This window comes from Channa argus, chromosome 17, assembly GCF_033026475.1.
Source record: "Channa argus isolate prfri chromosome 17, Channa argus male v1.0, whole genome shotgun sequence".
In the NCBI taxonomy this organism is placed as follows: domain Eukaryota; kingdom Metazoa; phylum Chordata; class Actinopteri; order Anabantiformes; family Channidae; genus Channa; species Channa argus.
Window position 1 is genome coordinate 18,747,809 of NC_090213.1, and position 25,604 is coordinate 18,773,412.

The 25,604-nt window shown below is 39.2% G+C and overlaps 1 protein-coding gene across 6 annotated transcripts in view; it reads left to right on the forward strand.

The window, feature by feature from the left end:
* The window catches only part of cnih3 (cornichon family AMPA receptor auxiliary protein 3), a 71,971-nt gene that overhangs the window by 39,407 nt on the left and 6,960 nt on the right, over positions 1 to 25,604 (forward strand). Inside the window, exons 4-7 of one of the 6 annotated variants that reach the window (XR_010911273.1) lie at positions 11,502 to 11,613; positions 19,389 to 19,536; positions 20,215 to 20,270; positions 21,388 to 21,430. Coding sequence is in view for 5 of the 6 variants with exons in the window: in XM_067482695.1 (XP_067338796.1) it covers positions 11,502 to 11,613; positions 19,389 to 19,536; positions 20,215 to 20,242 (288 nt within the window). In the remaining variant the exon portion in view is untranslated. The other 5 variants (XM_067482695.1, XM_067482697.1, XM_067482694.1 and 2 more) reach the window with 5 other exon arrangements.

Consider the following 25,604-nt stretch of genomic DNA (forward strand, 5'->3'; position numbering starts at 1 on the left):
ATCGCTTGGAAAATTCCAACCGTCTTCTTTTCTTAGATAGTCAGAGTCACAAGTAAGGACACTGTCAGGGTATCTGGGCCCGCTGAAGCCATGTTGCTCTGGGCCTGCTTAATTACAGTAATTTGTACATCCCAAACGAATCTTTATAGACCGTCTTCAGCGGTGAAACCCTATAATCACCATCACTTTTCACCCAGTTAGCAGCAGCATTACAGACGGAATAGTGGTAAGTTAGACGAGAGCCCCTGACATCAGTGAGCCGATGAGAACATGTATGGTTGGGTTTGTTTTTTGCTCAGATGCATAACAATGGAACGACCAATTATTTTTGCTTTTCTTATAAGAAAAACAATATTTTCTCATTTACTAACCAACCAATAAAATATATACAGCTTAAAACGATGCAGTGATCATTGTACTTACCTCAAGTTCCTTTTGCAAATTATCATTCCAACTTGGTCTTTTTCCTCTACAAAGGTTATATTATAACTTTAATAAATTAACTTTATGGAGCACATGGATGACACATGCTGATCACATATGTGACCCATGTTGCAGTGTTGCTTTCAATAAATTTGTAAGATTACTGAAATCACCATGGCAGTCTGTTGGTGCCTTTCAGTGTGCCGGGGGATAATCAAATTAAAATGCAGTGTCTACAAAAGAGGAAGGAGTGCAGAGGAAAGGGTCAGAGAGGAGGACTCATTACTGTAGCTTGTTAGGAAGTCTTTGAATCTCTGCTTCAAGGGGCCAGACAGAAAGGATGAGTCAGACAAAGTAAAAGGTCTAAACTAGAACAAACTACACCGGGAGACATTTTTTTCTCATACACTGCTACTGTGTGGCTCTGTTAGTACAAAATACTCAATGTAGTATCATCATAGTTTGATTGCATTACTTGATTACGCAATAATTCAGATTGAATGAAGCCCACCGCTAACATTCAAACCTCAAACCCACACAGAGTCACACAGAGGAGCAGTCACATTCGGTCATCTGTTGGGTGCCACAGGGGTCTATATGCTCCCACTAGGCCACGTGATTGGCATGCATGGAGTCTCCTTCCACTGTTACGCTGATGATACTCAGCTCTACGTGAGATTGAGCCCGAGCTCCCCGATACTTCCATCAACTCTCACCTGCTGCCTGGAGGACATTGACGCGTGGATGGCAGAGAACTTCCTTTAGCTGAACAGCACCAAAACCGAAGCCCTTATAATTGGTACCACCCACCGGCTTCATTCCTCCCCCTTTAATGGCCACACCATTACCCTCTCCAACTCTGTTGACAACATGAGGGTCAAGTTGGACACCCACCTTTCATTCAAAACACATGTCCAACACTACTAGTCCTACTCTCCTTTGGGCTTATCCCATGAGTTCAGGGTCACCACAGCGGATCATTGTCTGCATATTGATTTGGCACAGTTTTTAAGCTGGATGCCCTTCCTGACACAACCCTCCCCAATTTCTACCAGGCTGGGACCAGCACAGCATCACTGGAGAGGGGGAATGGGCTGTTAGGGGTTCAGTGTCTTGCCCAGGGACACTTTGACATATAGCACAGGGCCAGGGATCAAACCACTCACCCTGTGGTCCGTAAGCAACTGCCTTTACCAACTGAGCTATAGCGTCCAACACCTCTGTAAAATTGAATTTAAACTATTACCGGATATACTGTGGGGTAACTGTGACACAGGAAGGTAGAGCGGTCGTCCACCAATCTCACCGTTGTTGGATCCTCTAATCACATGTTGAATTGTCATTGAGACACTGAACCCCAACTTAGTTGCTCCTACTGAGTGTTGGCCAGCTGCATAGCAGCTCCCCCATCGGTGTATGTGATTGTGAGTGTGAATAAGAAGCAGTGTAAAGAGCTTTGAGTGCCAATAGGTAGTAAAGCGCTATGTAAGTGCAGAACATTTAAGTCGACGATTTAAGGCGATTTACTGTGTAAGGGGCATCGTCAACAATTTATTCTTGGCCCTAATACACATCAGATTCTTTTAAAATCTGTGGGTGATGCTTTTTTACAACTAGAAAGTCAAGCCCTGCAGCACACAACCAACAGAATGGCAGCGGTAATCTCAAAAGATGGCGCCTACGTCTCTCAACAGCTCACGCGACATGAAGTCAACTTCTCTGCACATTCTCTCATACATTCTCTGCAGAAAACAATCCAACTTAGTCATTCTACAGTAAATATTGATGTAAAATGCATTTGACACGTCATACTAACTGATACATACAACTGAATCAGAGACCTTATTTTTGGAGTTTTTCTTTATCCCTAATTTTGTGTAATACAAGCTGAAGAGGTCATCGCACCTTGAAGGCCTTAAGGAGTTGCCACAGATGGATTTGTAGGAGACCTCAGACTGACTGATCTTTGGAAATGCTCTAATTTGATTCCTGTAGTCTTATGTGATCAGGTGAACCATCATCTTGGGTCTTAGTCTTTCTTGGCAGTTGTGCTGCCTCTACAATTTCCTTTCGTTCTAAGCACACGTTTAAAGCTCCGATCTAAAAGCGAAGAAGTTAAAGAGAGAATACCCAGTACCTTCTCTTGCTGTTGGAATTACATCACAAATCCCATGAACTCTCTAAAGATGATAGTGATTTAATAGGCACACAAGAAAGCAGAGGGTGCATCCTGCTGGGATACTAGGTGCTCCAGTTTTTTTTTTTTTTTTCAAAATCCCTTAGAATTGACTGATGTCTCAGCTGAGACCATGACCCTGTCATATGCTTTCAACAAGACATGAGACTGTGTCTGTGTATGTTTTGTCGGAGCGGGAAGAATATTCCGCTCACCAGTTCTCTTGTGACTTTCATCTCAAGCCTTTCATCATGAAACTGAGACGTCACACTTTTGATTTAAATTGAACTTTTACTGAAAAATACTTTAGTTGACAGTCTACCACATGCATTGCAAGACAAATATTCAAAATTATTTGCAGTCATTGGAATAAATGTTTTCATTTATTTCTCTGTGTGCTGTTTTGTCCTGGTGACCATCGTTTTACTCCAGCTCAAAGCAGTGCTGCATATGTCGCCGGTCTCAAACCTGAGTGTATGAGCACTTTTGGAATAAACTGAGTCCTGGGGCAGCTGTCCCTTACCAACCCATGCGAAAAGAGAATTTTATGAACTCAAATGCAGAAACAAGACTCTTGCAATTTCATGCCTATCATTCCTGCCTTAGGGGGTGAAAGGGCGTCAGCAGATTGCTGCTGAATACTGTAGTGAGCTAATTTTATTTACAATAAATAGGAGGAGCCTTTGATGTTACAGCTCAAGGGGTAGTGATCTTCCAGCAGTGCAGCAATCAATGAAAGCAGTGCTCGAGTGTGAAGTACATCAAGGCATAAACCAATGTTTTAGTGAGTTAGCAACTCAAATCAATCTCTGTGGTTAAATATAGTATATTAGATTTAGTGCAAAAGGAAACGGGTTTATTTCAGCTCTTCATTTCATTACTTCAGTCCTTCGTACTCATCAAAGGGTCATTAGCGTTAGTAACTGCTAGTAACATCTGGAGGCATTTCTCAAAGTAACTGCTGTAAACCTTTTTACAAGTATAACAATTTGAGCAGTCAAATGATTTACACCTTGAACACAAACACACTTTCAGATAAATGTATTCAGCGGAGAAAACCCAGCTTGTGTCTACAGGGTGGATGCCTGAACTAAACCCGACAGGCAAAGTTTGGAGAGAAATGTAGATATCGTGTTTGGACTCGGGCATATTTCAGTTGGTCTGATGGCATATTCTGATGTCATTTTACGTATTGGAAGATTTTCTTTGCAGTAGAGGGTTATTCATAAATTTAATGGATCCCGGACCACATCTGAATCGGGGCATGATGTCAAGGCAGGAAGAGGAGGTGGAAAGGCGACGCATTGAAAAAGACGTATTACTAATGTAAAAGTGTTAAGCCACTTCATTTTATACATAATAAACAGGACATATTGCACATGCTGATAGGTTTAGAACCTCCTTGATCCAGCATTAAAATCCACATCCACATCCAATTTATCTGAGCTCATCATATATCAGTATTATATCAGTATAGTAGTGTATATGTATGTTCCAACCTCACAGAAACGTTCTCATTATGACTTAGTATCTGTTTGAGTATCTGTTCTGTTTGAGTACCTGCTCAACAGCTTCACTGAGATTTATCAGTCATTTAAATTTCTTTAAATATGTACAGTTGTTTTTTGTCATGCTTAATCACAGTTGTCTACTCGAATGGGATTTGAAACAATAATTCACAACTTGGTCTTTTAGATTTTAAGCATGAACACCGATTTTTCATATACTTCACATGTTATAACAACATTCAAAATGGGTTATTATAAACACGATAGATATGGGTCGGCGATACCTGCTCCACATACTGAGAAGCTCAGGTGGCCATTACCATGTGATATTATGTCGTTAAGTTTGGGCACAAAAGTGAGTATAGGCCTGTGGAAGGATGGTGGTTTATACAGAGAACACAATGAGAAAAGAAACATTGGCTAAATATTTCACATGTGAAACAAACCGTGAAGCAGACTTGTGCTCTGTCTATGACCCTTCCACCCTGACCTCCTCCTCCCTATGAGGATTTTATCACATTTACATTCGCATCACACATGGACACTCCTGCGTTTGTCAGATTTACTATGGCCACTAGATGTCGCAAATTCACCACACCCCACTGAAAATATCAGCGCTGATGTGTAGAATGTGGCCTATTGAACTATAAAATAACTATAGGAACAAAAACAACTGATACCTCACTGCTCTAAGACATGATAACACTCAAATTAACTGGATTTTCACTGATTTTATATGATGTCTTGTAGCAAAGTGTGGTGGCAAGTTTTGAAAAACAATTTTACAAATTCAGATAGAGTTTCAAAGCTGTAAGCAGCCAGGGAGGTTCTAATGACAATTTAATGATATTTGTTAATTATGGGAGATGGTGAATTCAGTGTTTTTGGAATTCAATGACCACTCATCATTAAAATGACTGTTATGGTTATAGTAATAGTGTGGTAATAGTATGGTAACATGGGAATATTTTTCACTGCGGCAGAATGATTGTACAATTGTACTACATCTTTAATAAATGAAATCCCCAAGAGCTTAGAGTAAATTCACCTTAAACTGACGTTGATGCATCTTCAGTTGGGTCGTTCCTCTTTTTTCGGTCTGCTGACATACGTGCTCTCATACCTGCTGCTGCTTTGCAAGCTGCAAAACCAGCTGGGTGACAAAGCCGGCTCGTGAACACATCAAACACCAAACCATATACATTTTTGTGCTTGTTCTCTTTATTTTCTATTTATTTATTGCCTTCATTAGCCCTGAGTGTTTCTTGGTGACCTGGTGTTTTCACCCTTCGTCTCTCTGAGCACCACTGCCTGAAAAGTTACTTTTAAAAAAGCTCTTCAGCCTCTTTTCAGCTGTGACCGAACACACTCCATGGTGAGTAGCCTCTCTAATTGGACCTGGAGAGGTTGAGGTGGCCCTGCCAAGTTCCACTTGGGCTCTGAAAGGAGCGTGGGTAGCAGCTCTCATTTACCATGTTGGATGGTGATTTGCAGTAAGAGGTCTCGGAGCTGTTTGCCTCAGCACACGGGTAATGAGAGGAAAAAAGACCATGTGAAAGTGTATACACTTATTTCTGGAAAGAGGAAAGGTTGATGGAGGAAGCAAAAAAAAAAAAAACCAAAGATGAAAGAACTTTTTTGCCAAAATAATGCTGTAAAATAATGTAGAAATACTAAAAAACATTTTTTACAGCTCTGGCATGCTTAACCCTGAATTATTTTTAAATTATCAAGGTTGCTCAAACAAGTTAGAATAGACAAAGGGAGCAGTTTGTCTGGCTTTTCCAAAAGGTTTTAAGCAATTTTTAAATCTCAAGAATTAACAATGTTACAACAATAATTCATTATTTTTATGGACCATTTACAGCATGTTCCAGATTTCGTTTGTGGTTCTGGATCTGTTATCGTTAAAACAGTGGGCATCAATGCCGTGCCTCAAGAGTCCCTCTTCTGCCCGTGTTCCCACCATTGTTGCTAAACAACAATGTGTAGTTTCACATAGAACGCAAATTAATGTCAGATGCTTATAGATTCCCACAGAAAAACAAACCCTTACCAGTGTTGCTGTGGGGTGGATCGGTTTTGACAGAAGGTGAGGCAGACACACACACTCACACACAGCTTCAAATGATCTGCACGATTGCCTCTGGCTGAAAAGAGCAAATACACAGTCACTGTAGGCTCATGAGCAGTGTGTGATATAGATTAATGACTGTATTATAATCATTCGCATTGCCTTGGTGATGATGGCCTAAAAAAGACAGTAACATTCATTTTGTAAGAGTAAAAACTGAACAGCACCACTGTGTTTGTGCAGTTCATGGTGATTAAACAGAGAGACAGAGATTAAATAGTAACTCATTCACAACACAGCTGTTCATACAAATGGCTAAAACCGTTCAGCAGACTTTCACTGAATATTTCCGGTCAGAACAAATTTAGATTGCAAATACGACTTTCAGCTTTGTGCTGAAAATGTAAATGGCTGGAAGGAGTTTGGTCCAATTCTCTATCTCCAGAGAAGTCCTAGAAGGGTTTACACAGGCTTCCTGCAAGATCCACCACATTGTTTTTGTCTGCCAAAACCAGAACTGTTGCTTTGCCCAAAGACCCATGAATGTACCTTTCATAATTTTACATATTGGTCTTCACAGAGTAATAGTTTAATAATTGAATTCTAGTCTGTGGATTCAGCGTTTTATTTGTTTTTAGGAGACAAAACTATATTCTTTTTGTTTTTTCCCAGCAACACTGCTAATGTCATCCAAACATAGATGTGTTGTGTTCTAGCTCTGTTTGTAATACCATGAGTGTGGCATTTCTGTTGAGATGATGGGTGACCACATTTAATGCACAAGTTCCAAACTATCATATCAGAGACATTGCTCAACCACAACCTGGACAAGGCTGCACAGTGGGCAGTTTAGAGGTTTAATGAATGCATATGTGCGATTAGGATTATTGTAAACTAAATTTAAAGGGAGGATAATAAATGTAAACTAGTTAAACAACATCTAACTGAACTTCTCTGAGATCACATGTGGATCTTTCTCCCACCTGATTGTGAACATCTGTTAAACTGCTTGGAAATTGATGTCAATACAGTTACGCACGAGGGGGATTAGCATTGTTGTAGTCTACGTCCTTGGTCGAACGATGCAACCGATGTAGATGGCCTCATTTAGTTCTCGTAAACAACAAGAAGTTCTATCCAAAATGAAGACGTTGCTGTGACCCTTGTCTTTTCGATGGAGATGGACTGCTGAGTGTTGCCCTAAGGAGCTGACTCTCTTGCCATGTGTTTCACATTCTTCAACCAAGCCAGTCAAGGACCTAAGCCTCTTCTCATCATGTTTTTACGTTCACATTATGTTGTTGTCGTCACAAAAGCTTTATGTGCTTCCTAGTGTTGCGTGGTTGCTGTAGTGACCTGACCATGTTTGGACCTTGATGTGAGTGCTCTCGGCCGACATGCGTTATGGATTAAAACACGAAGGGGGCAAAAAGTGGAGAATGTAGATTTCAAAATGACTTTTTGCTTTTTGATGAGCCTTCTGTCTCTGTGTGTTTGCCTTTGTATGTGTGTGTTCCCCTCCATGTATTACATGCATGCTGCATTTGTGTGTGTGCAGCTTCCCTGTTAAATGTGTAAAAGCAAATAGTTATATTTAGCTTTTGTCTCTGCAGCAATTTTCTGGTCTCCTGCTGTTAATGACCGATTCTATAAAATTTTATTTTTTGCTCTTAGGAAGCTTGTAGATATCTGAATAATGCATCCTTAGCCTCGTTATGGCAGCGTGCACGTTAACATTCGAGACCAGACAGCCTAGAATGGCACCGTAATGCTTCACCCTGTACGCTGTTAAATATACATGAGCAACGAAGTGGCTTTTCTAAGTGAATAACATTAACTACAGTGGTTAAAAGCTGTTGCAGAATTTCAGTGGACAAAGACGTGTTTTTTTCAGATGTTCACAGGAGACTTTTGCGTGCTTGGCCAACAACATAAGCCATGTTTCTTGATTGTGTGCAAACTCAATGATAGTACTGCATATGTCCAATCTGAAGTGAACATCTGCAACACTGTGACTCCATTGGATCCAGCAGCATCTCTAGCTTTGCTCATCATACGAAATAAAAATCTGAAACAAAATCTTTTTTTTAAACTAAATACATAATGAATACTTTAACAAAAAATTGTTTGTTATAAGTGCAGTATTTTAATGCCCCACTGTTTTGACATCGGTTGTATTTTTACAAATAATTTGTGCAAATATTCAGCCACCTCCTGATTTCTAAATGTAACATAATTTAACAACTAGAGCACAAATAATACAAAATATCATTGTTTGTACTGAAGCAAAAAAGTCATCCGATTCCTAAATCACAAAGGGCTAGTTCAGATATGGACTTTGACTTTAATTTGTTTCCTTTTGAGCCTTTCTGATTTCGATGTACTCTTGTGTTTGAGATATTGGCTTGCTGCATAACCCAGTCACAGCTAAGCCTCAACTCACAGACTGGTGAGCTGATGTGCCTCTTCAGGTTTCTCGGGTAGGGAGCAGAACGTGGGTTTCTCTGGGTGCTCTGGTTTCCTCCCACGGTCCAAACACATGCATGTTATGTTACTTGGTCTAAATTGCTCAGGTGTGAATGTGATTGTGAATGGTTGTCTGTCTGTGTATGTCTCTCTGTGTTGGACAGTTGGGATAGACTCCAGCCCCCTAAGACCCTGAACAGGAGGTTATACAGATAATGGATGGATTTTTCTGCTGTTCATCAGTAAATATATTTCAGTGTGACATTGTGTCATTGCTGCATTCTGTATCTTTAACTTTTTACACAAATTCTAAGGAGGAGAAGAAATTTATTAAATCAGTCAGGACTTGATCTACTACTACTACTCTCCTTTCGGCTTCATAAAATGCTGTTGAATGTCCATTTTAGTCATTTCCAATCACTGTGTTCTTTCACATTTTCTCTTCTAAATTACCTGGTAAAGCACTTTAGCCTTTGGTCTCTCATTCGCATAACAAGAGAACTGTAGGCTGGATCTGGGGTTCTAATGACTTAACCTACGTACTCGGTTTTTCTCACTGCACATCTGTGGAGTCACACACCCCTAGAAACTATTTTGTAACGCTTCCCAAACTGATGTATTTCATTTTGGTAGTTTTGTAGATATAGTAACTAAGTGGATAAATGATTTATGTTTTTCAGTCATTTGTTACTTTTTGCTGCCTCTGACTTTCACATTGCGCTGGATAAATTACTAATATGAAAATATTGTTTAGTTTAACTTTAATCAAGTTGTCGCCTAAAATGAATGGTAAGAAATAACTGCACACATTCCCTCAGTTTCCTTTAGGTGTATTTCGATGAAATTAAGCTTCTTTCAGATGCACTCTGTTTTCTGTCTATTCATATATTTCACCTTATGTCCCTGATTCCTCAGAACCAGATGCTAAGCCAATGTTTGCTCACAGTATACTTTTTTTTTTTTCAATTTAATAAGGACACATCTTAGCAGTGGAAGACTGTCCTTTAGTGATTTGGCAACTTACAAGTGAACATACACACATTAAAAGCAACTCAGGGTTTAGCGTCTTGCCCAAGGATAGTTTGACATATGGAATGGAGGACATAGGGATCAAACCACTGACCCCACAGTTAGTGGTCATTGTTGTTTATCTCCTGAGCCACAGGACGAAAATCATTTCTATACATAATTCACAATGTGCCTTTTTGTGCCTTGAGATGACTTTGTTGTGAATTGGCGCTATATAAATAAAGTTGAATTGAATTGAAAATATGTCACACAGAAATAAACCTTTGCAAAATGGTGCTGTAGCATTTCTTAAGATTGTGTGTAGCAGATGTCTCTCTTCACTGTGTTGCTTTTCTTTTCATCCGACATGCTTCTTATCTATATGTTCTGTATCTCTGTTTCTTGTAGCTGTCGGCACTTCAAAAGTGTTCCCTTTTTTCCTATGATGCATGTTTTAGTTTAAAAGTGCAATTTCATAGAGCAAAGGAGGACTTCTTTAAGAAGTGCTGCATTTCACCAGACAAAAAAGGAATTAAACCAACCACACACACACACACACAAAGGCATAAAAAAAAATACATGCAGTAAGCACAGACATAATTCCACATTGTCCGAATGTGCAGTTGTGAATGGATTATGTTTCCAAGCACTAAGGTCAACAGTATTAAATTAGTAGTGATTTATTTTTTTTTAGAACCGGAATGTGCAAAATTACGCATGAGCATCTCATGAACAGATGATTTATTGCATGACCATCTTTCATGAACTTAATATGAGATTTATAGCTGCACTTATACATTTTCTCATATCAATAAGGGATTAAATAAATGTGTGCAATGTTAAAGAAAATTGCCAATTGAGTCTGAATGTGAATGCAAATCTGTTAGATTTCTGTAAAAGTCTTGCAGCTTGTTGCTTTTGTGTTGGATCCCACAGATTCTGTCGTGACTTTGCTGCCATCAACCTTGTTTCCAGAAGTTGCTGAAAATATTCAGCATTTTTTTTTTTTTAAACTCACTGCATATGATCTCCTGTGCACCAAACAGCAGACAGTGACTACCTGGAGTAATTAGCAGCTCGATATGCTAAAACAAAGCTCAAAGGAGGGAGAATAATTAAACGCGATCAGTGAAAATGATAGCAATCAATATTTTCAAAGTGTTGCATTTGCTTCAGTTCTGATCCAACATAACATATTATCTATAATACAGCAAAAAAAAAAAAAAAAAAAAACGAGTAGAAGAGGGTAGAATTCAAGCATTTTCTGATAGATCTTTTTCTGAAAGCTTGTTTTAAGATTACGATCTTGGAGAACATAAGTGAACCCTGTTGCTTGGAGAGAAATATTCTGCACACATTTTCTCCCTCACTGTTTGCAAGGAGGTAGTCTTGCTTTCCTCATTCAGAGGACCAAGCCCTCCAGTTCTTATGATAATGATGAAGTCCTGCACTCGGTGTGCACTGCCTATTGTAGAGCTAAGCTCTGCATAATCTAGATGGGGCATTCGTCCATTTAGAATTCATGCTAATAGACAGATTTGCAGTGGCTTAATATAAACTAAGCTACGGATTTGAATGCTAATGATGTTGGTCGATGGGTTTTGTTCCACCTGTGGGCATTTTTTAATCACGTGTTATCTGTTAGCAAACTGTCACTCACTATAGTTTCATATATTTCTGGTTTATCTGTGTAATTCTAATATTACAGCAAATAAAACTGGTCTGAAATGCAATACAGGCTACACAGACATAAAGACAAGGCTGAATGTTGACATTCAATCTGAACGATCGGTTGCTCTTCCACTATTTTCCTGACTCATCCTCCTTCTGTGTCCTTCTCCTGTAGTTGGTGCTGCCAGAGTACTCCATCCATGGGCTTTTCTGTATCATGTTCCTCTGTGCCCAGGAGTGGCTGACTGTGGGCCTCAATGTCCCCTTACTCTTCTACAACACATGGAGGTGACTATGCAATCCATTCATATATTGTAGTGTGTGTGTGTGTGTGTGTGTGTGTGTGTGTGTGTGTGTGTGTGTGTGTGTGTGTTTTGTGACATGCTTTGACCTAAAGTCTTCAAACCCATCATTTCTGTTTGCTCGAAAAGTTGCTGGTCCTCAACTGGGTTATTTTAATTTTACAGATCTGCATAAGATTAAGAGAGGAGACACATAGATTATGGTTAAAATAAAATAAAAGTAATTTTTATAAAAGGTGCTGTCTATACTCTCCACACTGTGCAGCCTAAATGAGGAGGCCGCACCTCCAGCCAATCAAAGCAGCCACTCCTTAATAATGTAACTATTACTGTAAGAATGGATTTCGAGAAATCTCAACGTTAAGTGAATCTTTATCACAGATTTCTTGTTAGAAAATTATGAGTATGGTTTGGTCCTGAGGACTGGTGGGACCTAGTTGGTCCTAATCAGTATCTTTCCAGCAGAGACAATGGTTAAATGTGTGTAGTCAAGTGAGTCAGACCTACAGTAACTTTAGCTGTACCTAACAATACAAGCCTACAAAAGATATTTGGTAGGCTCTATAGTCTATAGTACAGTACAATCATCAGTACTAGTATGCAATCATCACCTAAGGCACTTAACGTGTAACAGCTGAAGGAGCTGCTCAGAGATGTCAATGTGTCATCGGGTGGGATTCGTTCTCCAGCAAGGATGATAGCTTGCCTACCATCCTCCTTTCTCCCACTTTCTGTGCTGTATCCAGGAGTATCCCCAGGCCTCAGCTGGCCTTCCTGATCCACTTATCCAGTCTCTTCCTGTCTGCTGTAGAGATTTTGCTACACCAGGAGACCATGCCATTAAAGATGGCTGAAGTCACCAAAGAATCAAAAAAAGTCTTCAGTAGAGATGCTCCAAAAGACCTTAGTCTCCTCAGCAGAAAGGTTCTCCTCTGTCCTTTCCTATAAATTGTATCTGTGCTATCAGTCCAGTCCAGTTTACCTTTTAGGTGAACACCCACGTATTTGTAAAAGTCCACTCTCTCAATCTCATTTCCCTGGATGTTCACTGGTGATGGTGAAGAGTGTGTGTGTGTGTGTGTCTATGGAAGTCCCCCACCAGCTCTTTAGTTTTTCCCACATTAATCTGGAGGCAGCCTTGCTGGAACCAGTTCGCGGAGTCCTGAATAAGTTTTCTACTCTCTGTCATCATCACCTGTGATCAGACTGAGAAAATCTGTAGGTAACAGGTTGCTGAGCTGAGCATGAAGTCTCCAATAAAGAGGATGAAGAGGAACAGAGCCAGAACCGTTTTGTGAGGTATCCAGTATCCAGGTGGGCAAGTGTTGGTCCGCATGTGCTACATGTTATCCCTCAGAATTGCAGGGTTGATTGTATTAAAAGCACTAAAGAAGTAAAAAAACATGAATCTCACTGAGCTCCCAGTCTTCTCAAGGTGAGAGAAAGCTGTGTTCAGCAGGAAGATGACAGCATCTTCAACTCTGATGGCTGGCTGGTATCCAAACTGAATTAGGTTCTTTGATTGGCTCACCAAAGAGTGGAGATGGTTAAGCACCAGTCTCTCCAGTGTCTTTGTCAGATGTGAGGTCAGCGCCCTCAGTCAGTAATCTCCAAAGTATTTCAGGCGAGATGTCTTTTGTACTTGTACCACGCAGGATGACTTCCACAACTCTTGCCCTTTCCCCAGCTTCAGGCTCAGACCAAATATGTGCAGAATTATGCTGCACATCTGGTCTGCACATATCTTAAGGAGGCTGGAGCCAATGCCTTCCTCACAACTTATACGATCATGCTCACATACATTCAGGAAAAAAAAACACAAAGTACTGAAGAAATACCAAAAGTGAGCAAAAGGGTTCAAATGTAAATGGGAGCTGCTGCAACAGCCTTCCACTTAGGTGGTGCCATCTTACATATGTTCCTGCTAGACGCTCCAGGAGCCCCACTATTTGACGTCCTTGGCATCTGGTACTGATGCTACAGATTTGGGATATGTATTACACATAGATAAGCATTCTTTTGATGCTACAGGAGCAACTTTATATACAGACAAAAAATGCATTAGGGAAAACAACTCAAGAGTAACGTTATGTTAAAAGCCAACAATGGTTAGAGTTAAGCACAAAAATGTCAGTTAAGGATAAGTAAGAATCAAAAAATCAAATAACAACAAAATGCTAGAAACAGTGACAACCATGCACATTTCCTTACTATAGTGACCATGTGCGCTACATTGTGGCATCTTTAAAGTGTACAACATCTCTAGAGTCCAACCCCAGTTTCCTATGGAAAAGTCCGTGCCTTGTGTCTTGTTGTACCATCCACCACCCCGTCCAAACTCCCTCTGAGACTTTTTCACTTTATATACTAAGTCATTGCTTTAAGCATCAAATATTGAAGATTTAGATTGTACTACGTGGAAAGTGAGCGCCTATCACAGATGCAAATGTGTCCCCTCAGCATCGGGAGAAGGGTCTATCCAGACTGTCAGAGACTACAAATCTGTGATAGTTGGTGGAAACAGTCTTTATGTGTGAACTGTCCAGTCTTTGATAGCCTTTGCTAGTCTTGAGGTCCCTAGCTTTAGGAAAAGCAGCTTCCTAATGTGGGTTTCTAAATGTTTTTTGTTCAAGTATCCTATAGACCGCACAAAAACCTTACAATCTATTGCCTCCGCTACAGTGTTTTATTTTTGTTTTTGCTTTCATATTTGTACGTGCTTTGTCCCAAGGGGCCACTGTACCCCCACCATTCAGATGTGTGGTAATTTCTGAGAACAGCCACTAACAATGTCCTTGGAAATATGTGGTATACCGCAGTATATCAGTGAAGGAAATATCACGAGCCCCTGAAAAGCAGTGTTGGAAAAATGGGTCACCACTTAGTGATCGTCATAGTTCTTTTGCTGCTCTATCTTTATCTGTTTTTGCTTTGGTTGCCCCCTCTGGTTGCGGGTTGGATCTAGACGATTGAAAGCCAGATTGGTTTTATACTTGTCTGCTCGGCTGATTGAAGTTGCAGACTGAGAGGAGAGGAGAGGCCAAAAAAATTAATCATTAATTGGAGACTGTGCCAGATGCCCACTGGCTGCAGATGCTCCTTCCTGCACGACTTATAGAGAAAAAAACAAGGGAAGAACAAAAAGTAAGAGACAAATGTAGGAGGGTGGACAATGATGAAGGAGGGCCAGGAGAAAAGGGGATGAGGTGAGAGAGAAAGCAAGTGAATGATAGGAGAGAGATATTGACAAGGTGATTCAGAGGAGAGTAAGAAAGGGAGGCAAGGAGAAACGCAGCATGATCACAGCAACCTACTGTATTTGGCTTTGGTGTGTAGGTGGGTGTGAAAGACTGCATGACATTTATACTCGTGTGTTGAAAAAGTACATTGGATGCATGATGTTTTTCGAGTAATGATGTCATGATTACGCTCAACGATAGGCATTTCAGAACATAACAAGCTGTAACTTCATTCAGAAGCTTTGGTTTGCTTTTTTTTTTTCATTTAAAGTGGAGGAAAGGCGATTTCAAACTGTGAAGCGTGGCTTCCAACGAGTGTGTGGGAGAAGGAGTGCATGCGGAGTTGTACGGAAGGAGGGAGCTATACTTTATCGTGTGAGATGCAAAGGTCAGGTTCATGCTGGTGTTCTAAAAACAATGGCGAGTTAAGATATTGTACCTTTATGCACCTAATTACATTGTGTCTTGAAGTCAGGGACATAGTTTTAAATTAAGCATGACTCACACTCACACACAGAAGGATCATTATTTCATTATTTCTGATGTCACTTATACGGTCTGCACTTAAATAGCGTCTTTCTACCTATTGGCACTCAAACCGCTTTACACTGCTTCTTATTCACCCATTCACACACACACTTATACACTGATGGGAGAGCTGCTATGCCGCTGGCCAACACTCACCGGGAGCAGCTAAGTTGGGGTTCAGCGTCTTGCTCAAGGACACTTCAACATGTGACCGGAGGAGCCGGGTATCGAACCAACAACTGTGAGATTGGAGGACGACCGCTCCACCTTCCGGCGCCTTCAAAACAATGCACTATAGAACACCAGCACTTGCCTGAGCAGCCGTGTCTCCTACATTATGCAACTAAACTGTACATATGTTTTATGTAGGAAGTGAAATGACGCGGATTGAAGTGCTGCTTTTCTTAATGGTAATGTTGTTGCCAGGAGGTGTTTGGGATGCACAGATGGTGCATGTGCTTAACTTAGGGTAACGTAGGCAAATTGTGGTTTATTTAAAAGTACATGTTGTGTCACTGTTAAACTTTTCTCTTATTAGGGCAGAACATAATCTTTATTGGGGAAAGACCATGTGCATCAAGTGTCTCCACCAAGCCGTCAAAAAGTATCCCGTAGTCTGGATAAGAAGCTAGATGTTGGACCGGTCTCTTTTTGCTGAGGGCGGTTATGTTTTATTACAATATGTCTGTGCCTTGTTTAAAAAAATTTGGCATGTGTCTGTGTAAGAATGCGATTTGAAAGCGATTAGTGAAATTATGATAGAAGACAGCACTTGATTTCAAACAACAATCATACAAAATGCAAGGACCCCATGAGTCGCCTCTTCTAAGAAAACTCACCACAGCGCCACTTGAGCTGCATCAACTTTCTTTGTTGCTATTCTTTTTTAAATCACATGTGACAGTTATTGTGAGAAATCATTAACATGATCGCTGTCTTCACATAGATGAATATGATTCATTTAATTAATTATTAATAATAACATTTAATTAAAAGTAAATTGAGCAAATTTGTTATTTCAAAAGTGGAATATTAAAGTAGTGGCCCTTCGCATTAATTGGCACCCAAGAAGTAGCGCTCAGTTTCAAAAAGGTCGGTGACCCCTGGCGTACAGTATGCAATGATCGTGGTTCCTAATAAGTCTGGGCCCTCGGTGGCCAGTATCAGTTATCATTTCCATGTGGGGCCAATCGTTATGTCTCTGTTGACCCTCAGCTACCCCCATTTGTTAAAGGTGGCAACATGCAGACAGACTCTGTGCTTGAGTAGAACTGCATACTCCATTCTACAAGGGCATTTCCTTGTTTATTAAAAATAATTTTTGTTGGAGTAAAGCCTCCAACAATATGTGAATGTGGGGGTGTGAGAAAGGCTGGCTGCACTTTCTTAAAATGCTCTTTTTGCCATCTGGATCTTTTTCAAGTGTGTGACTATGTTCCTTCCTATTGTTTGTTTTCAGTGAACACAAAATATGTGTGTGGCTGTTTTTGATCATAAATGAATATATTTAATATATTAAATAAATATAATAAATAATATATTGTTAGTTGATGTGCAGTTGATTATGCAGTATTAACTGTGGGCGACGTGGGTGCCGTTGTGCTGACTTACTACTGCACTCATATTAGTAGATCTTGCACTGAGCCTCTGGGAAACTCTTGAAGTATTGATTTTTCCAAATACGTTTGCTTGCTATTGTGATTCTAATTTCTCCAAGTAGGGTCCCTTTTCCCCTTTCCTCTTAATCTCTTCCCATTTTTATTGTACTCAAAGACTTCAAGAACTTTGTAGCGACACAAGTGATATGCAGGGGAACCATTGCCACCACTGTAGCTAGCACACGTCACAAGATGGCTCCTGCATCCCACCACAGTTCGCTTGATGCAACATCATTTCACATTCTGTACTGTGTGTTGTAGAGGACTGTTTAATAAAACCTAGTTTACCTCAACATCGTCATCATCGTTAGTCGTTTGTGCATTGTGTGTGTGTTTCATTTTTAGAAATATATGAGAATAAATATATGAGAATTTTATCCAGTCACTACACTGTTACATTAAAAAAAAGATGCATTTACAGGTGCAATATTAAATATCCCATTCATGCAGGAGTTATTCATTGTTCAACCAAGTAAAAACACTTATACATGTACATTGTGATTAATTTATGACAACACATGTACATGAATTAACACACTGTATGCATATGCCTAAAAGACTCTTTTGCCTTCAATGGGACAGAATGGGCCACATGTACCAGCTTCCTGGTTTGACTCTGTCAAAACATAACTAGGTCGGTAAAATTGGTGAAATTTGAAATAATTAAAGGGCCATTCCACTCTATGAAACCGCATCTTTTTCATTCCATATTAGTACATGAACAGCTGTGTCACAAAGCAGCAATCAGCAGTGCCACTGAAATGTTGTTTCATAAACTGTAAAAGCTCCGGGAAGCATTTCACAATCACGCAAACCCACTCTGCATCACCCACATGTTTTGTTTCGGGTGACAGTGCGCACGTTTATTTTAAACAGATTTAGGAGACAGGGCTCTTTGTGTTTACATATATTGATTATGCCAAAATCCTAGAGAAGGATATGCCAGTTATAGCTGAGCTGTTTCAATTTAAAATAAACCTCACATGTTATACTTTTAGAGCCACATTAACAGACCTGGGTGAAAATGTGTGATTAAATATTTTTTCATGCTTGATTAATGTTGTTGGGAACTGCAACAATGTGTTCCACAAGATACCGTACACCAATAAGCCACCATATTAATATTTTATTATAACATTTGGCAAAAGCATCAAGGATGAACTCATGATATTTTGCTAACCAAAAGTCACTGTGACCTCATGTCTGTCCCATTCATGATAACAACAATCAAGCAGCAATATTTCATGATCACTTGGAAGAAATTTCATTTCCTTGAAACATTGCACACACATCTCCAATTATACTGATGGAGGAACTGGCTAGAATAAATCGGGACAGATATATTGTTTTCTTTCTTTTTTTTCCTTCTCTCTTTGTTCTGTTTTAGCTAATTTATCTGAATATATTAACAGTTTTCTCATGTTATCATAAATAATAATTATACAATATATATGCTTAGAACATGTTTATATCCTTAGTATGTATATTCCAACCCTGTGCATTGCTAACCCCCCCCAACTGTCATTTGTCTTATGATTATACCCTTTCTGCTTATCCTCAATACCCCTCCTCAAGCCTCCAACCCCAATGCACCTGCACGAGCAAACTTGCGCATTGGTAACACATGTCTTGTATCTCACATGTATCTTGCACTGTTGTTATGCTGTAATGTTTTGTATTGTCTGATTTATGCAGTTTTTTGTGGTGAATAAAAAAAGAAAAAAATGTAAACTGCAACTTGACTGTTTAGCAGAGGCACAGATACCATGAGGCCATAAATTTGGGCATCAGATGTAACTTGTACATAACATTGTCTGCTGTTACTGTACTCCCTAGTGTTGGAAGTAAAACTAGGTTACCACTGTAGGTCAGGAGCTAGTTTGCGCACTACCATTTGTGACTGTGGTGCATGAAGGTAGAGCGGTCGTCCACCAATGGTTTGATCCTCCGGTCACATGTCAAAGTGTCCTTGAGCAAGACACTGAACCCCAACTTAGTTGCTTCCGGTGAGTGTTGGTCAGCTCCATAGCAGCTCCCCCATCGGTGTGTGATTGTGAGTGTGAATTGGTGAATGAGAAGCAGAGTAAAGCGCTTTTGAGTCCCAGTATGTAAAAAAGTGCTATAGGGGTTTTAAAATTTCTACTATTACAATTTTCAACTGCTATTTCACCCATGTCTGCTGTGTGATGTTGCCCTGCCCCCCAAATTCATCAGACCTTTTTTCCCCTATAACCTTCGCCCCCATCTCCTGCCTTCCTGCTTTCATCTTCTATTCCCCTTTTCCTTGGGGTCTGGAATGGGTCAACTACCCGCTGTGTGGTTTATGCCTTTTGTGGTAGGTACTTCCATTCCCCAACGGACACTAAGGAGCTGCTCTACGACCCTGCATCCGTGATGAACGGCGACACACTCAAGTTCTGCCTAAAAGAGGCCTGGTGCAAGCTGTCCTTCTTTGTCCTCTCCTTCTTCTACTATCTCTACTGGTGAGCATACAATGGGCAATGTGGGAAGATAATTGGATTACATGTAAAGAGATTACATTAATCTGATTATAATAGTTAGGGCGAAAACCATTAAAATGAACCGAAGTTAGTCTTAAAACATGTTAGACTTGTGAAATGGTGAAAATTGACACAATTTTCTAAAAAAGTGTATTTTTGATTGCAAATCTGTTTATGCCACATTGGTCGTCTAACTTGCTTTGGCTTCCGATCTCTGATGTAAAAAAAAAAAGTGCTAATCACTGAATAAAGTAACAATTTCTTTAGAAATCACATGCAAGTTCTTCCACTTACTGTAGGTTTAGCGGCGTTTATTTTTAGGGGCATTATTGCTGATGCATGTGATGTTTCAAGAAGTTGATTCTTTAATTCATTGACAAGCACTGTCATGATGTTTAGGTGGATAGCAGAAGGATAAAACTACTTCTATACATTGGATAACATTACATTTAGTTTTTATGATGACTGAGTTAATTCTTTTACAGATAATACTGTAAAAAATGACTGAATCTAAATGATCTTGCTCATTTTTTTTTGCAAATGCTTTCTCTTGACCTTCTGCTGTTGTTTGATAATGCACACAGTGTTCCTGTTCATGTCTAATAATGCTGAAATTAATCCCTCCGGATTTTTGTTCCTTGTGTCACGTGGGTGCTGCAGTGTGTGGAACCTGGAAATATCCCTCTAATAGGTCTTATCAATGGAAACACTTAAAGGTACAATCCTTATATTTTTTGACCGTATATTCAAGGGTATTATGTTTTCCGATCTAGCGGTCTAACATATGGCCACGACAGTGTTAAATAAATTGACTTGATCTGTGTCAAGGTCAAGTTGGTCTTCTTTTCTATGCCATGTATGACTGGGGAGGCTATATGGCTTTTGGCTGTAATCGTAGTTTTTTTCTTAACCCGAAAAAGGATTGCAACTTTAACATGGAGTTGTTCTTGTATGTGTGTGACAATGCTGTGATTAAACATTTAACGTATGCACAGGGTCACGTCCTTTTAGGTATAGCTGGTGCTTTTCATATGTTTATCACAGCTATACCACACAGGTAGAAAAGCAACATCATGAGCACTGATAGGGATATTTTGGTTTGGTTTTGGTTCTCTAAAGTTAAACTATGCTATATACTAAAACTTACATACGGCAGGTAAACAAGATGTAGCCTTATTGTTAAGACAATTTTCTTGATAAAGGACATTTTAAAAGTCTGTTTTCCACTGACTGCATTAATATTAAACTTTCTGTTCGATTTTACAATGGCTCACTAAAATGGAGGAATGTTAGTATTTTCTTAACATTTAGATACTACTACAAAACTAGTATACTCCCTCCTGGCATGATTTTATTGACAGAAATTACTGTAGAACAAAGAAAAAGGGACTATTGGTGTTTGCTTACATTTCACCCATTTCATAGCAGTGCTCGCATTAATGATATGTGCAATTTCAACAAACAAGCAACTCCAGAGGTCACATTAAATGATTTGGTTTGTTTTAGGCTATAAACTACAGTTAGTAGATACAGTATGTATACTGTACACAGTTTTACTTGCTTTGCATCTCAGATCATTTCCTTTTTTAAAACCTTGAAACTGTACACATGGATGTAACAACCTGGACTAACCATGATAAAAGTATCTCTAAAAGTTGAGTGTCTAACAGTCGTGTATCCGTTAGGAAATTAAATGAGGTTCACTAATTATATCGTTTTTTTTTCTTCGGGAAATATGGCTCAAATAGTGATCCGTCTAACTTTCAAGTGAGTGTTCATCTTGAATTGAAATCATCTTGCTTCACCATCTCACCCCATCTCGTCCTGCTCTAGCTCATGTTGGATCGATGTTTTCAGACCGCCAACATCGGCAGAAGTGAGTTGCTCCTCTACAAAGCAGGGTGATGGCCCGTTCACTTTCAGTTCCATCAGGTTAAAGAGAATGTTTTATTATATTTTGTTTTAACTACAAATACACACATTTTTTACACATTAACAATAGTATAATATTTATGACAGCTGCACGTGATAAAAAGTCACCATCTTGGATTGATGCTGGCCCTATGACCATCATCTGATCTGATGTTTGACTTTTGGGGCAATTTACCATTAACTATAACATGACATATGTTGAAAAGACTAAACTGGTTTTGTAAGTTTAAAATATTGCCTTCACAAAAAATGGTCAGCCAGTTTCAGTAAGTCTATGACAACATGGTGCGGACAAAAAATTTTTACCACAATAGAACAACTATAATCTCAACCAGTTTGTGGGAAACTAAAATTGTATCTTTTTCCAAACTAGATTTTGATTGATAGCATCTCTGACTGTAAGATAAACACATACACCAAATCAACCACAGCATTAATACAACATAGGGTTTTAATATAAAAGTATTTTCATAAAAATATTATGAACTACTCCCCCTTTAGCAACATTGACTTTTGACCTTTTTTAAAACATTACTGTACATCTTTTGCCATCATTACCATAATGAGTATTCATTAAAATGCATTGTTTTCTTAGTGGAAGACTTTTACCTCTGTACTTTAAGTAAAACATAAATAATCTGCTTGGTACTTTTACTTAAAAAAAGATTTATTTAAAGAGCACCCATGCTGGCCCTTGGCCTTCATGACATTATTAACCATTGGTAATGTAGTGTCTGATGTTTATCTGAATAAACTGTATATAATAACAGTATACAGTACAATATTTATTATTGTATACAGTTTATTCAGATAAAATTTTTAATCACAACTTCAGTGCAGAGAACACATATATAAAAAAACAGTGTCCTGTTGTTTTGGTAGCTATATAAGATTATTAGTATTAGTATTTTTCATTCCCACATCTAATCAATAAATGAAATATGAATAACATTTAAACCCTACATTATGCAATTTTTCAAGTGTTCAGTTGTTAGCTTGAAACTGAAAAAAGACAAAAAACCTTTAGAAAGAATTATTTCTGCACTGTTGCCAGGCTGTTTAAAAGACAATTATAGGCATTTTTAGATTAATTGTACTTCAAACAATCCCCATACTGACACTAAATCCACTCTACTGATGGGTTAATGTCCATCAGTCTTCAGTCTGGATTAGTTTTTTTAATGTGCACTCCACTGGATGACTACTGAAAAAGACTTTAATAAACAATCCATAAAAAATCTTGCCTTAAGTGCTTCAAATTGCCATAATTTAGTGCAGTGGTTTGAAGTAGCCAACTTCAGACCATAGACCATTAGTCAACTGTATATGGGTGGGATCTCAGTGGAATTATGGTGATTAGAAGCATTTAGTGCTCTGTTGGATTTTTTTTAGAATGAAGAAAAATCTTCTGTCTGGCTGATGCATTAATAATTCATAGTTTTTGGACAACAACGGACGTCTACTCCATAGATAAATAAACTCATCAAGGCTGCAGACTGTCGGACATTAACACTTTAATAGAGGCCATTCATTGCTAAAGTCTGTATGTAAGGATGTTTGTATGTCTGTACAAAAGGCATCTTTTAAACAGCCAGCCTGAAGTTGTTTTCTCTAACCCTAAAATAAAGTTGTTCCTGTCGCATCAAAAGGTGATGCACCTGGAGCGTCCAATACCGGCTGCTGCTGGACCGGCCAATAGTACCCTTTGGTGTCAATATGATACACCGAAAGACATACAAAGCGCACAATTTGAAGCCGCGGCAGTGTCAATATCTGATGCCATGGGAAGAAAATGTGTTGGATATAAACATGCACTGATACAAAACCAGTAATCAATTCAAGAAGGGATCAAGAAATTAATGCTCAATAAGTTGTTTTGATGACTATACATATCTGGTGGAATTGGAAATGAAGTGGCCTGGAAACCTGCTGCCTGCAGCTTGTTTCTATTTTCTTACCTCCCTACTAACCAAACACACTCCAGCACCGTCCCCCCCGCCCCACTATCTGTAACCCAGAGAGACCCCTCACACCATCACAATCAATCGTACTCGCACACAAACCCAAACAGCACAGAATTCCATGTCTGTACATGATGAATATTGTGCATGGCCTCACTAATAGACACACAGATAAACACACAATCTCCCTCTAAGCTCTCACCTCCACACCTGAGCGGCGGGTGATTTAAAATCTGTTTTGTTTTCATGCTGGAGCTTATCTGGTGCAGATGATGCCCTGGAATTACACACTAGCTCTTGATTTTTGTCCATCTGGGCAACAGAAGCAGAAGGAGGAAGGAATCAAAGCCTCAGAGGGCGTTAGGCAGACAACAATTTATACTATATAGATACTTAATGCCTAAATAAATTACCCAGTACTTAAACAAACAAATCATGAATCAGTCCTTTCAAAATAAAATACAATAATTTCGGCTTAGCCTCTATTCTACTTTGACACCAGGTGCTGTTTCCTTTCGTCCCATCAGACTGTGAACTCTACCCTCCAACCTTTTTCTTTCCTACTCCTCCTGAGCCTGTTGTTTCTGGCACAGTGTTGCTATGTGTAATGTAATACACTCAAGTAACAAACACTTCTCTTGATACATCATTGGAAGCCTCGTTTCATTTTTTCAAGCAGGTTTTACCCCGTGGTTTAAAAGATGGGTTCTCGGCATGTTGGTGGATGTTGTAACTTGAGTGCTGTGTTAATGTTAACATGTACAGGTCTAACCTTTGAAATCATACTTGCTATCCCTCCATTAAAATTACGCTTTTCTGTTTGATCATTCAAAATGCACAAGTTAACCTCGGATCAGTTCGACAGATGTTCAAAAATGAATACGACATGAAATCATTTTGTGTAACATGTTTTGAGCAGGCAAGATGTGACCTCTCGATAAATTATAATATCAATTATTAACATTTAGGAACAAATATAGAAACATGATAAAAATATTTGGAGCTTTTTTCCGAAATGCTGCATCTGTTTTGTCTAACTTGTAAGTTTTTTTTTTTATTGGCTTGTGTTTTGTCTATTTGTGTGTGTTTTCTTAATCTGCACTGTATTGGTCTTTTGGGGCCACTATACTTTTTTTTTCAGGTCAAATGGTGTCTGTCAAATGATGATGAGTTCTCAAGTAGAAAACCTATATGTAGGGTTAATTCTCCACTGTTGTGTCCACTGTCATTGTCAACTTCAGATGTCAGTACTTTTATAGTGATAAGAAAAAACCCGGCTAGAGTTGATCACAATTTAAAGTTAGCTGCTAGTTAGCATAAGGCGAATGTGAAGGTGGACACATGTTTGATGAGGGTATTAGAAAAAGGTGGGAAATTTTACAAACAAGTTACTCATATAAGATCTGGAATTATTTATACATTAATATACGTTTGCTACCTAACATTAGCCTGCTGCTAACCGTTATTTACTAGCTGAGCATTGTGTCTTTTTTATTTAAAGCGACCAATTTCTAATGATTTGGGGGGAATGGAGGAGGGATAGTCTGCACACTAAATTTAATAAGCCCTCAGACATTTGAAAGGAGCGTTTTGACACGGCCATCATCAGGATTAAAAGTTCATTACATAAAAAAGTTTGGGAGCTTTTTTTATGTCAGTGTACAGACAATTGTTTTCTCTTGTCTTTAATTACATTTTTTTTCCTGCACCTGTAAGTACTGAGAGTTTGTGCACACATTTACCTTTTTTGTCCATGAATAGGTCAGTTGGCAGACATCCACGGACCACAGGTTCAGTGGTTCAATCCCCGGTCCTGACTATATGTTGAAGTGTCTCTGGGCTCGACACTGAACCCCTAACAGCCCCCTCCCCAGCGATGCAGTGCCGGTCCAAGCCCGGTAGAAATTGGGGAGGGTTGCGTCAGGAAGGGCATCCGGTGTAAAAACTGTGCCAAATCAACATGCGGACAATGATCAGCTGTGGTCACCCTGAACTCAAAAGACAAAGGGACAAAAAAAACAACCCGAAAAACTTAACCTAACCTATCAATACAATACTTTGAATCCTTACACACATACAAATCCGATTTTTAAAAATCTTCAATTAATAGAACCAGTGATCCTAAACAGTGTCTTCACTAGAAAGTGCATATAAAGA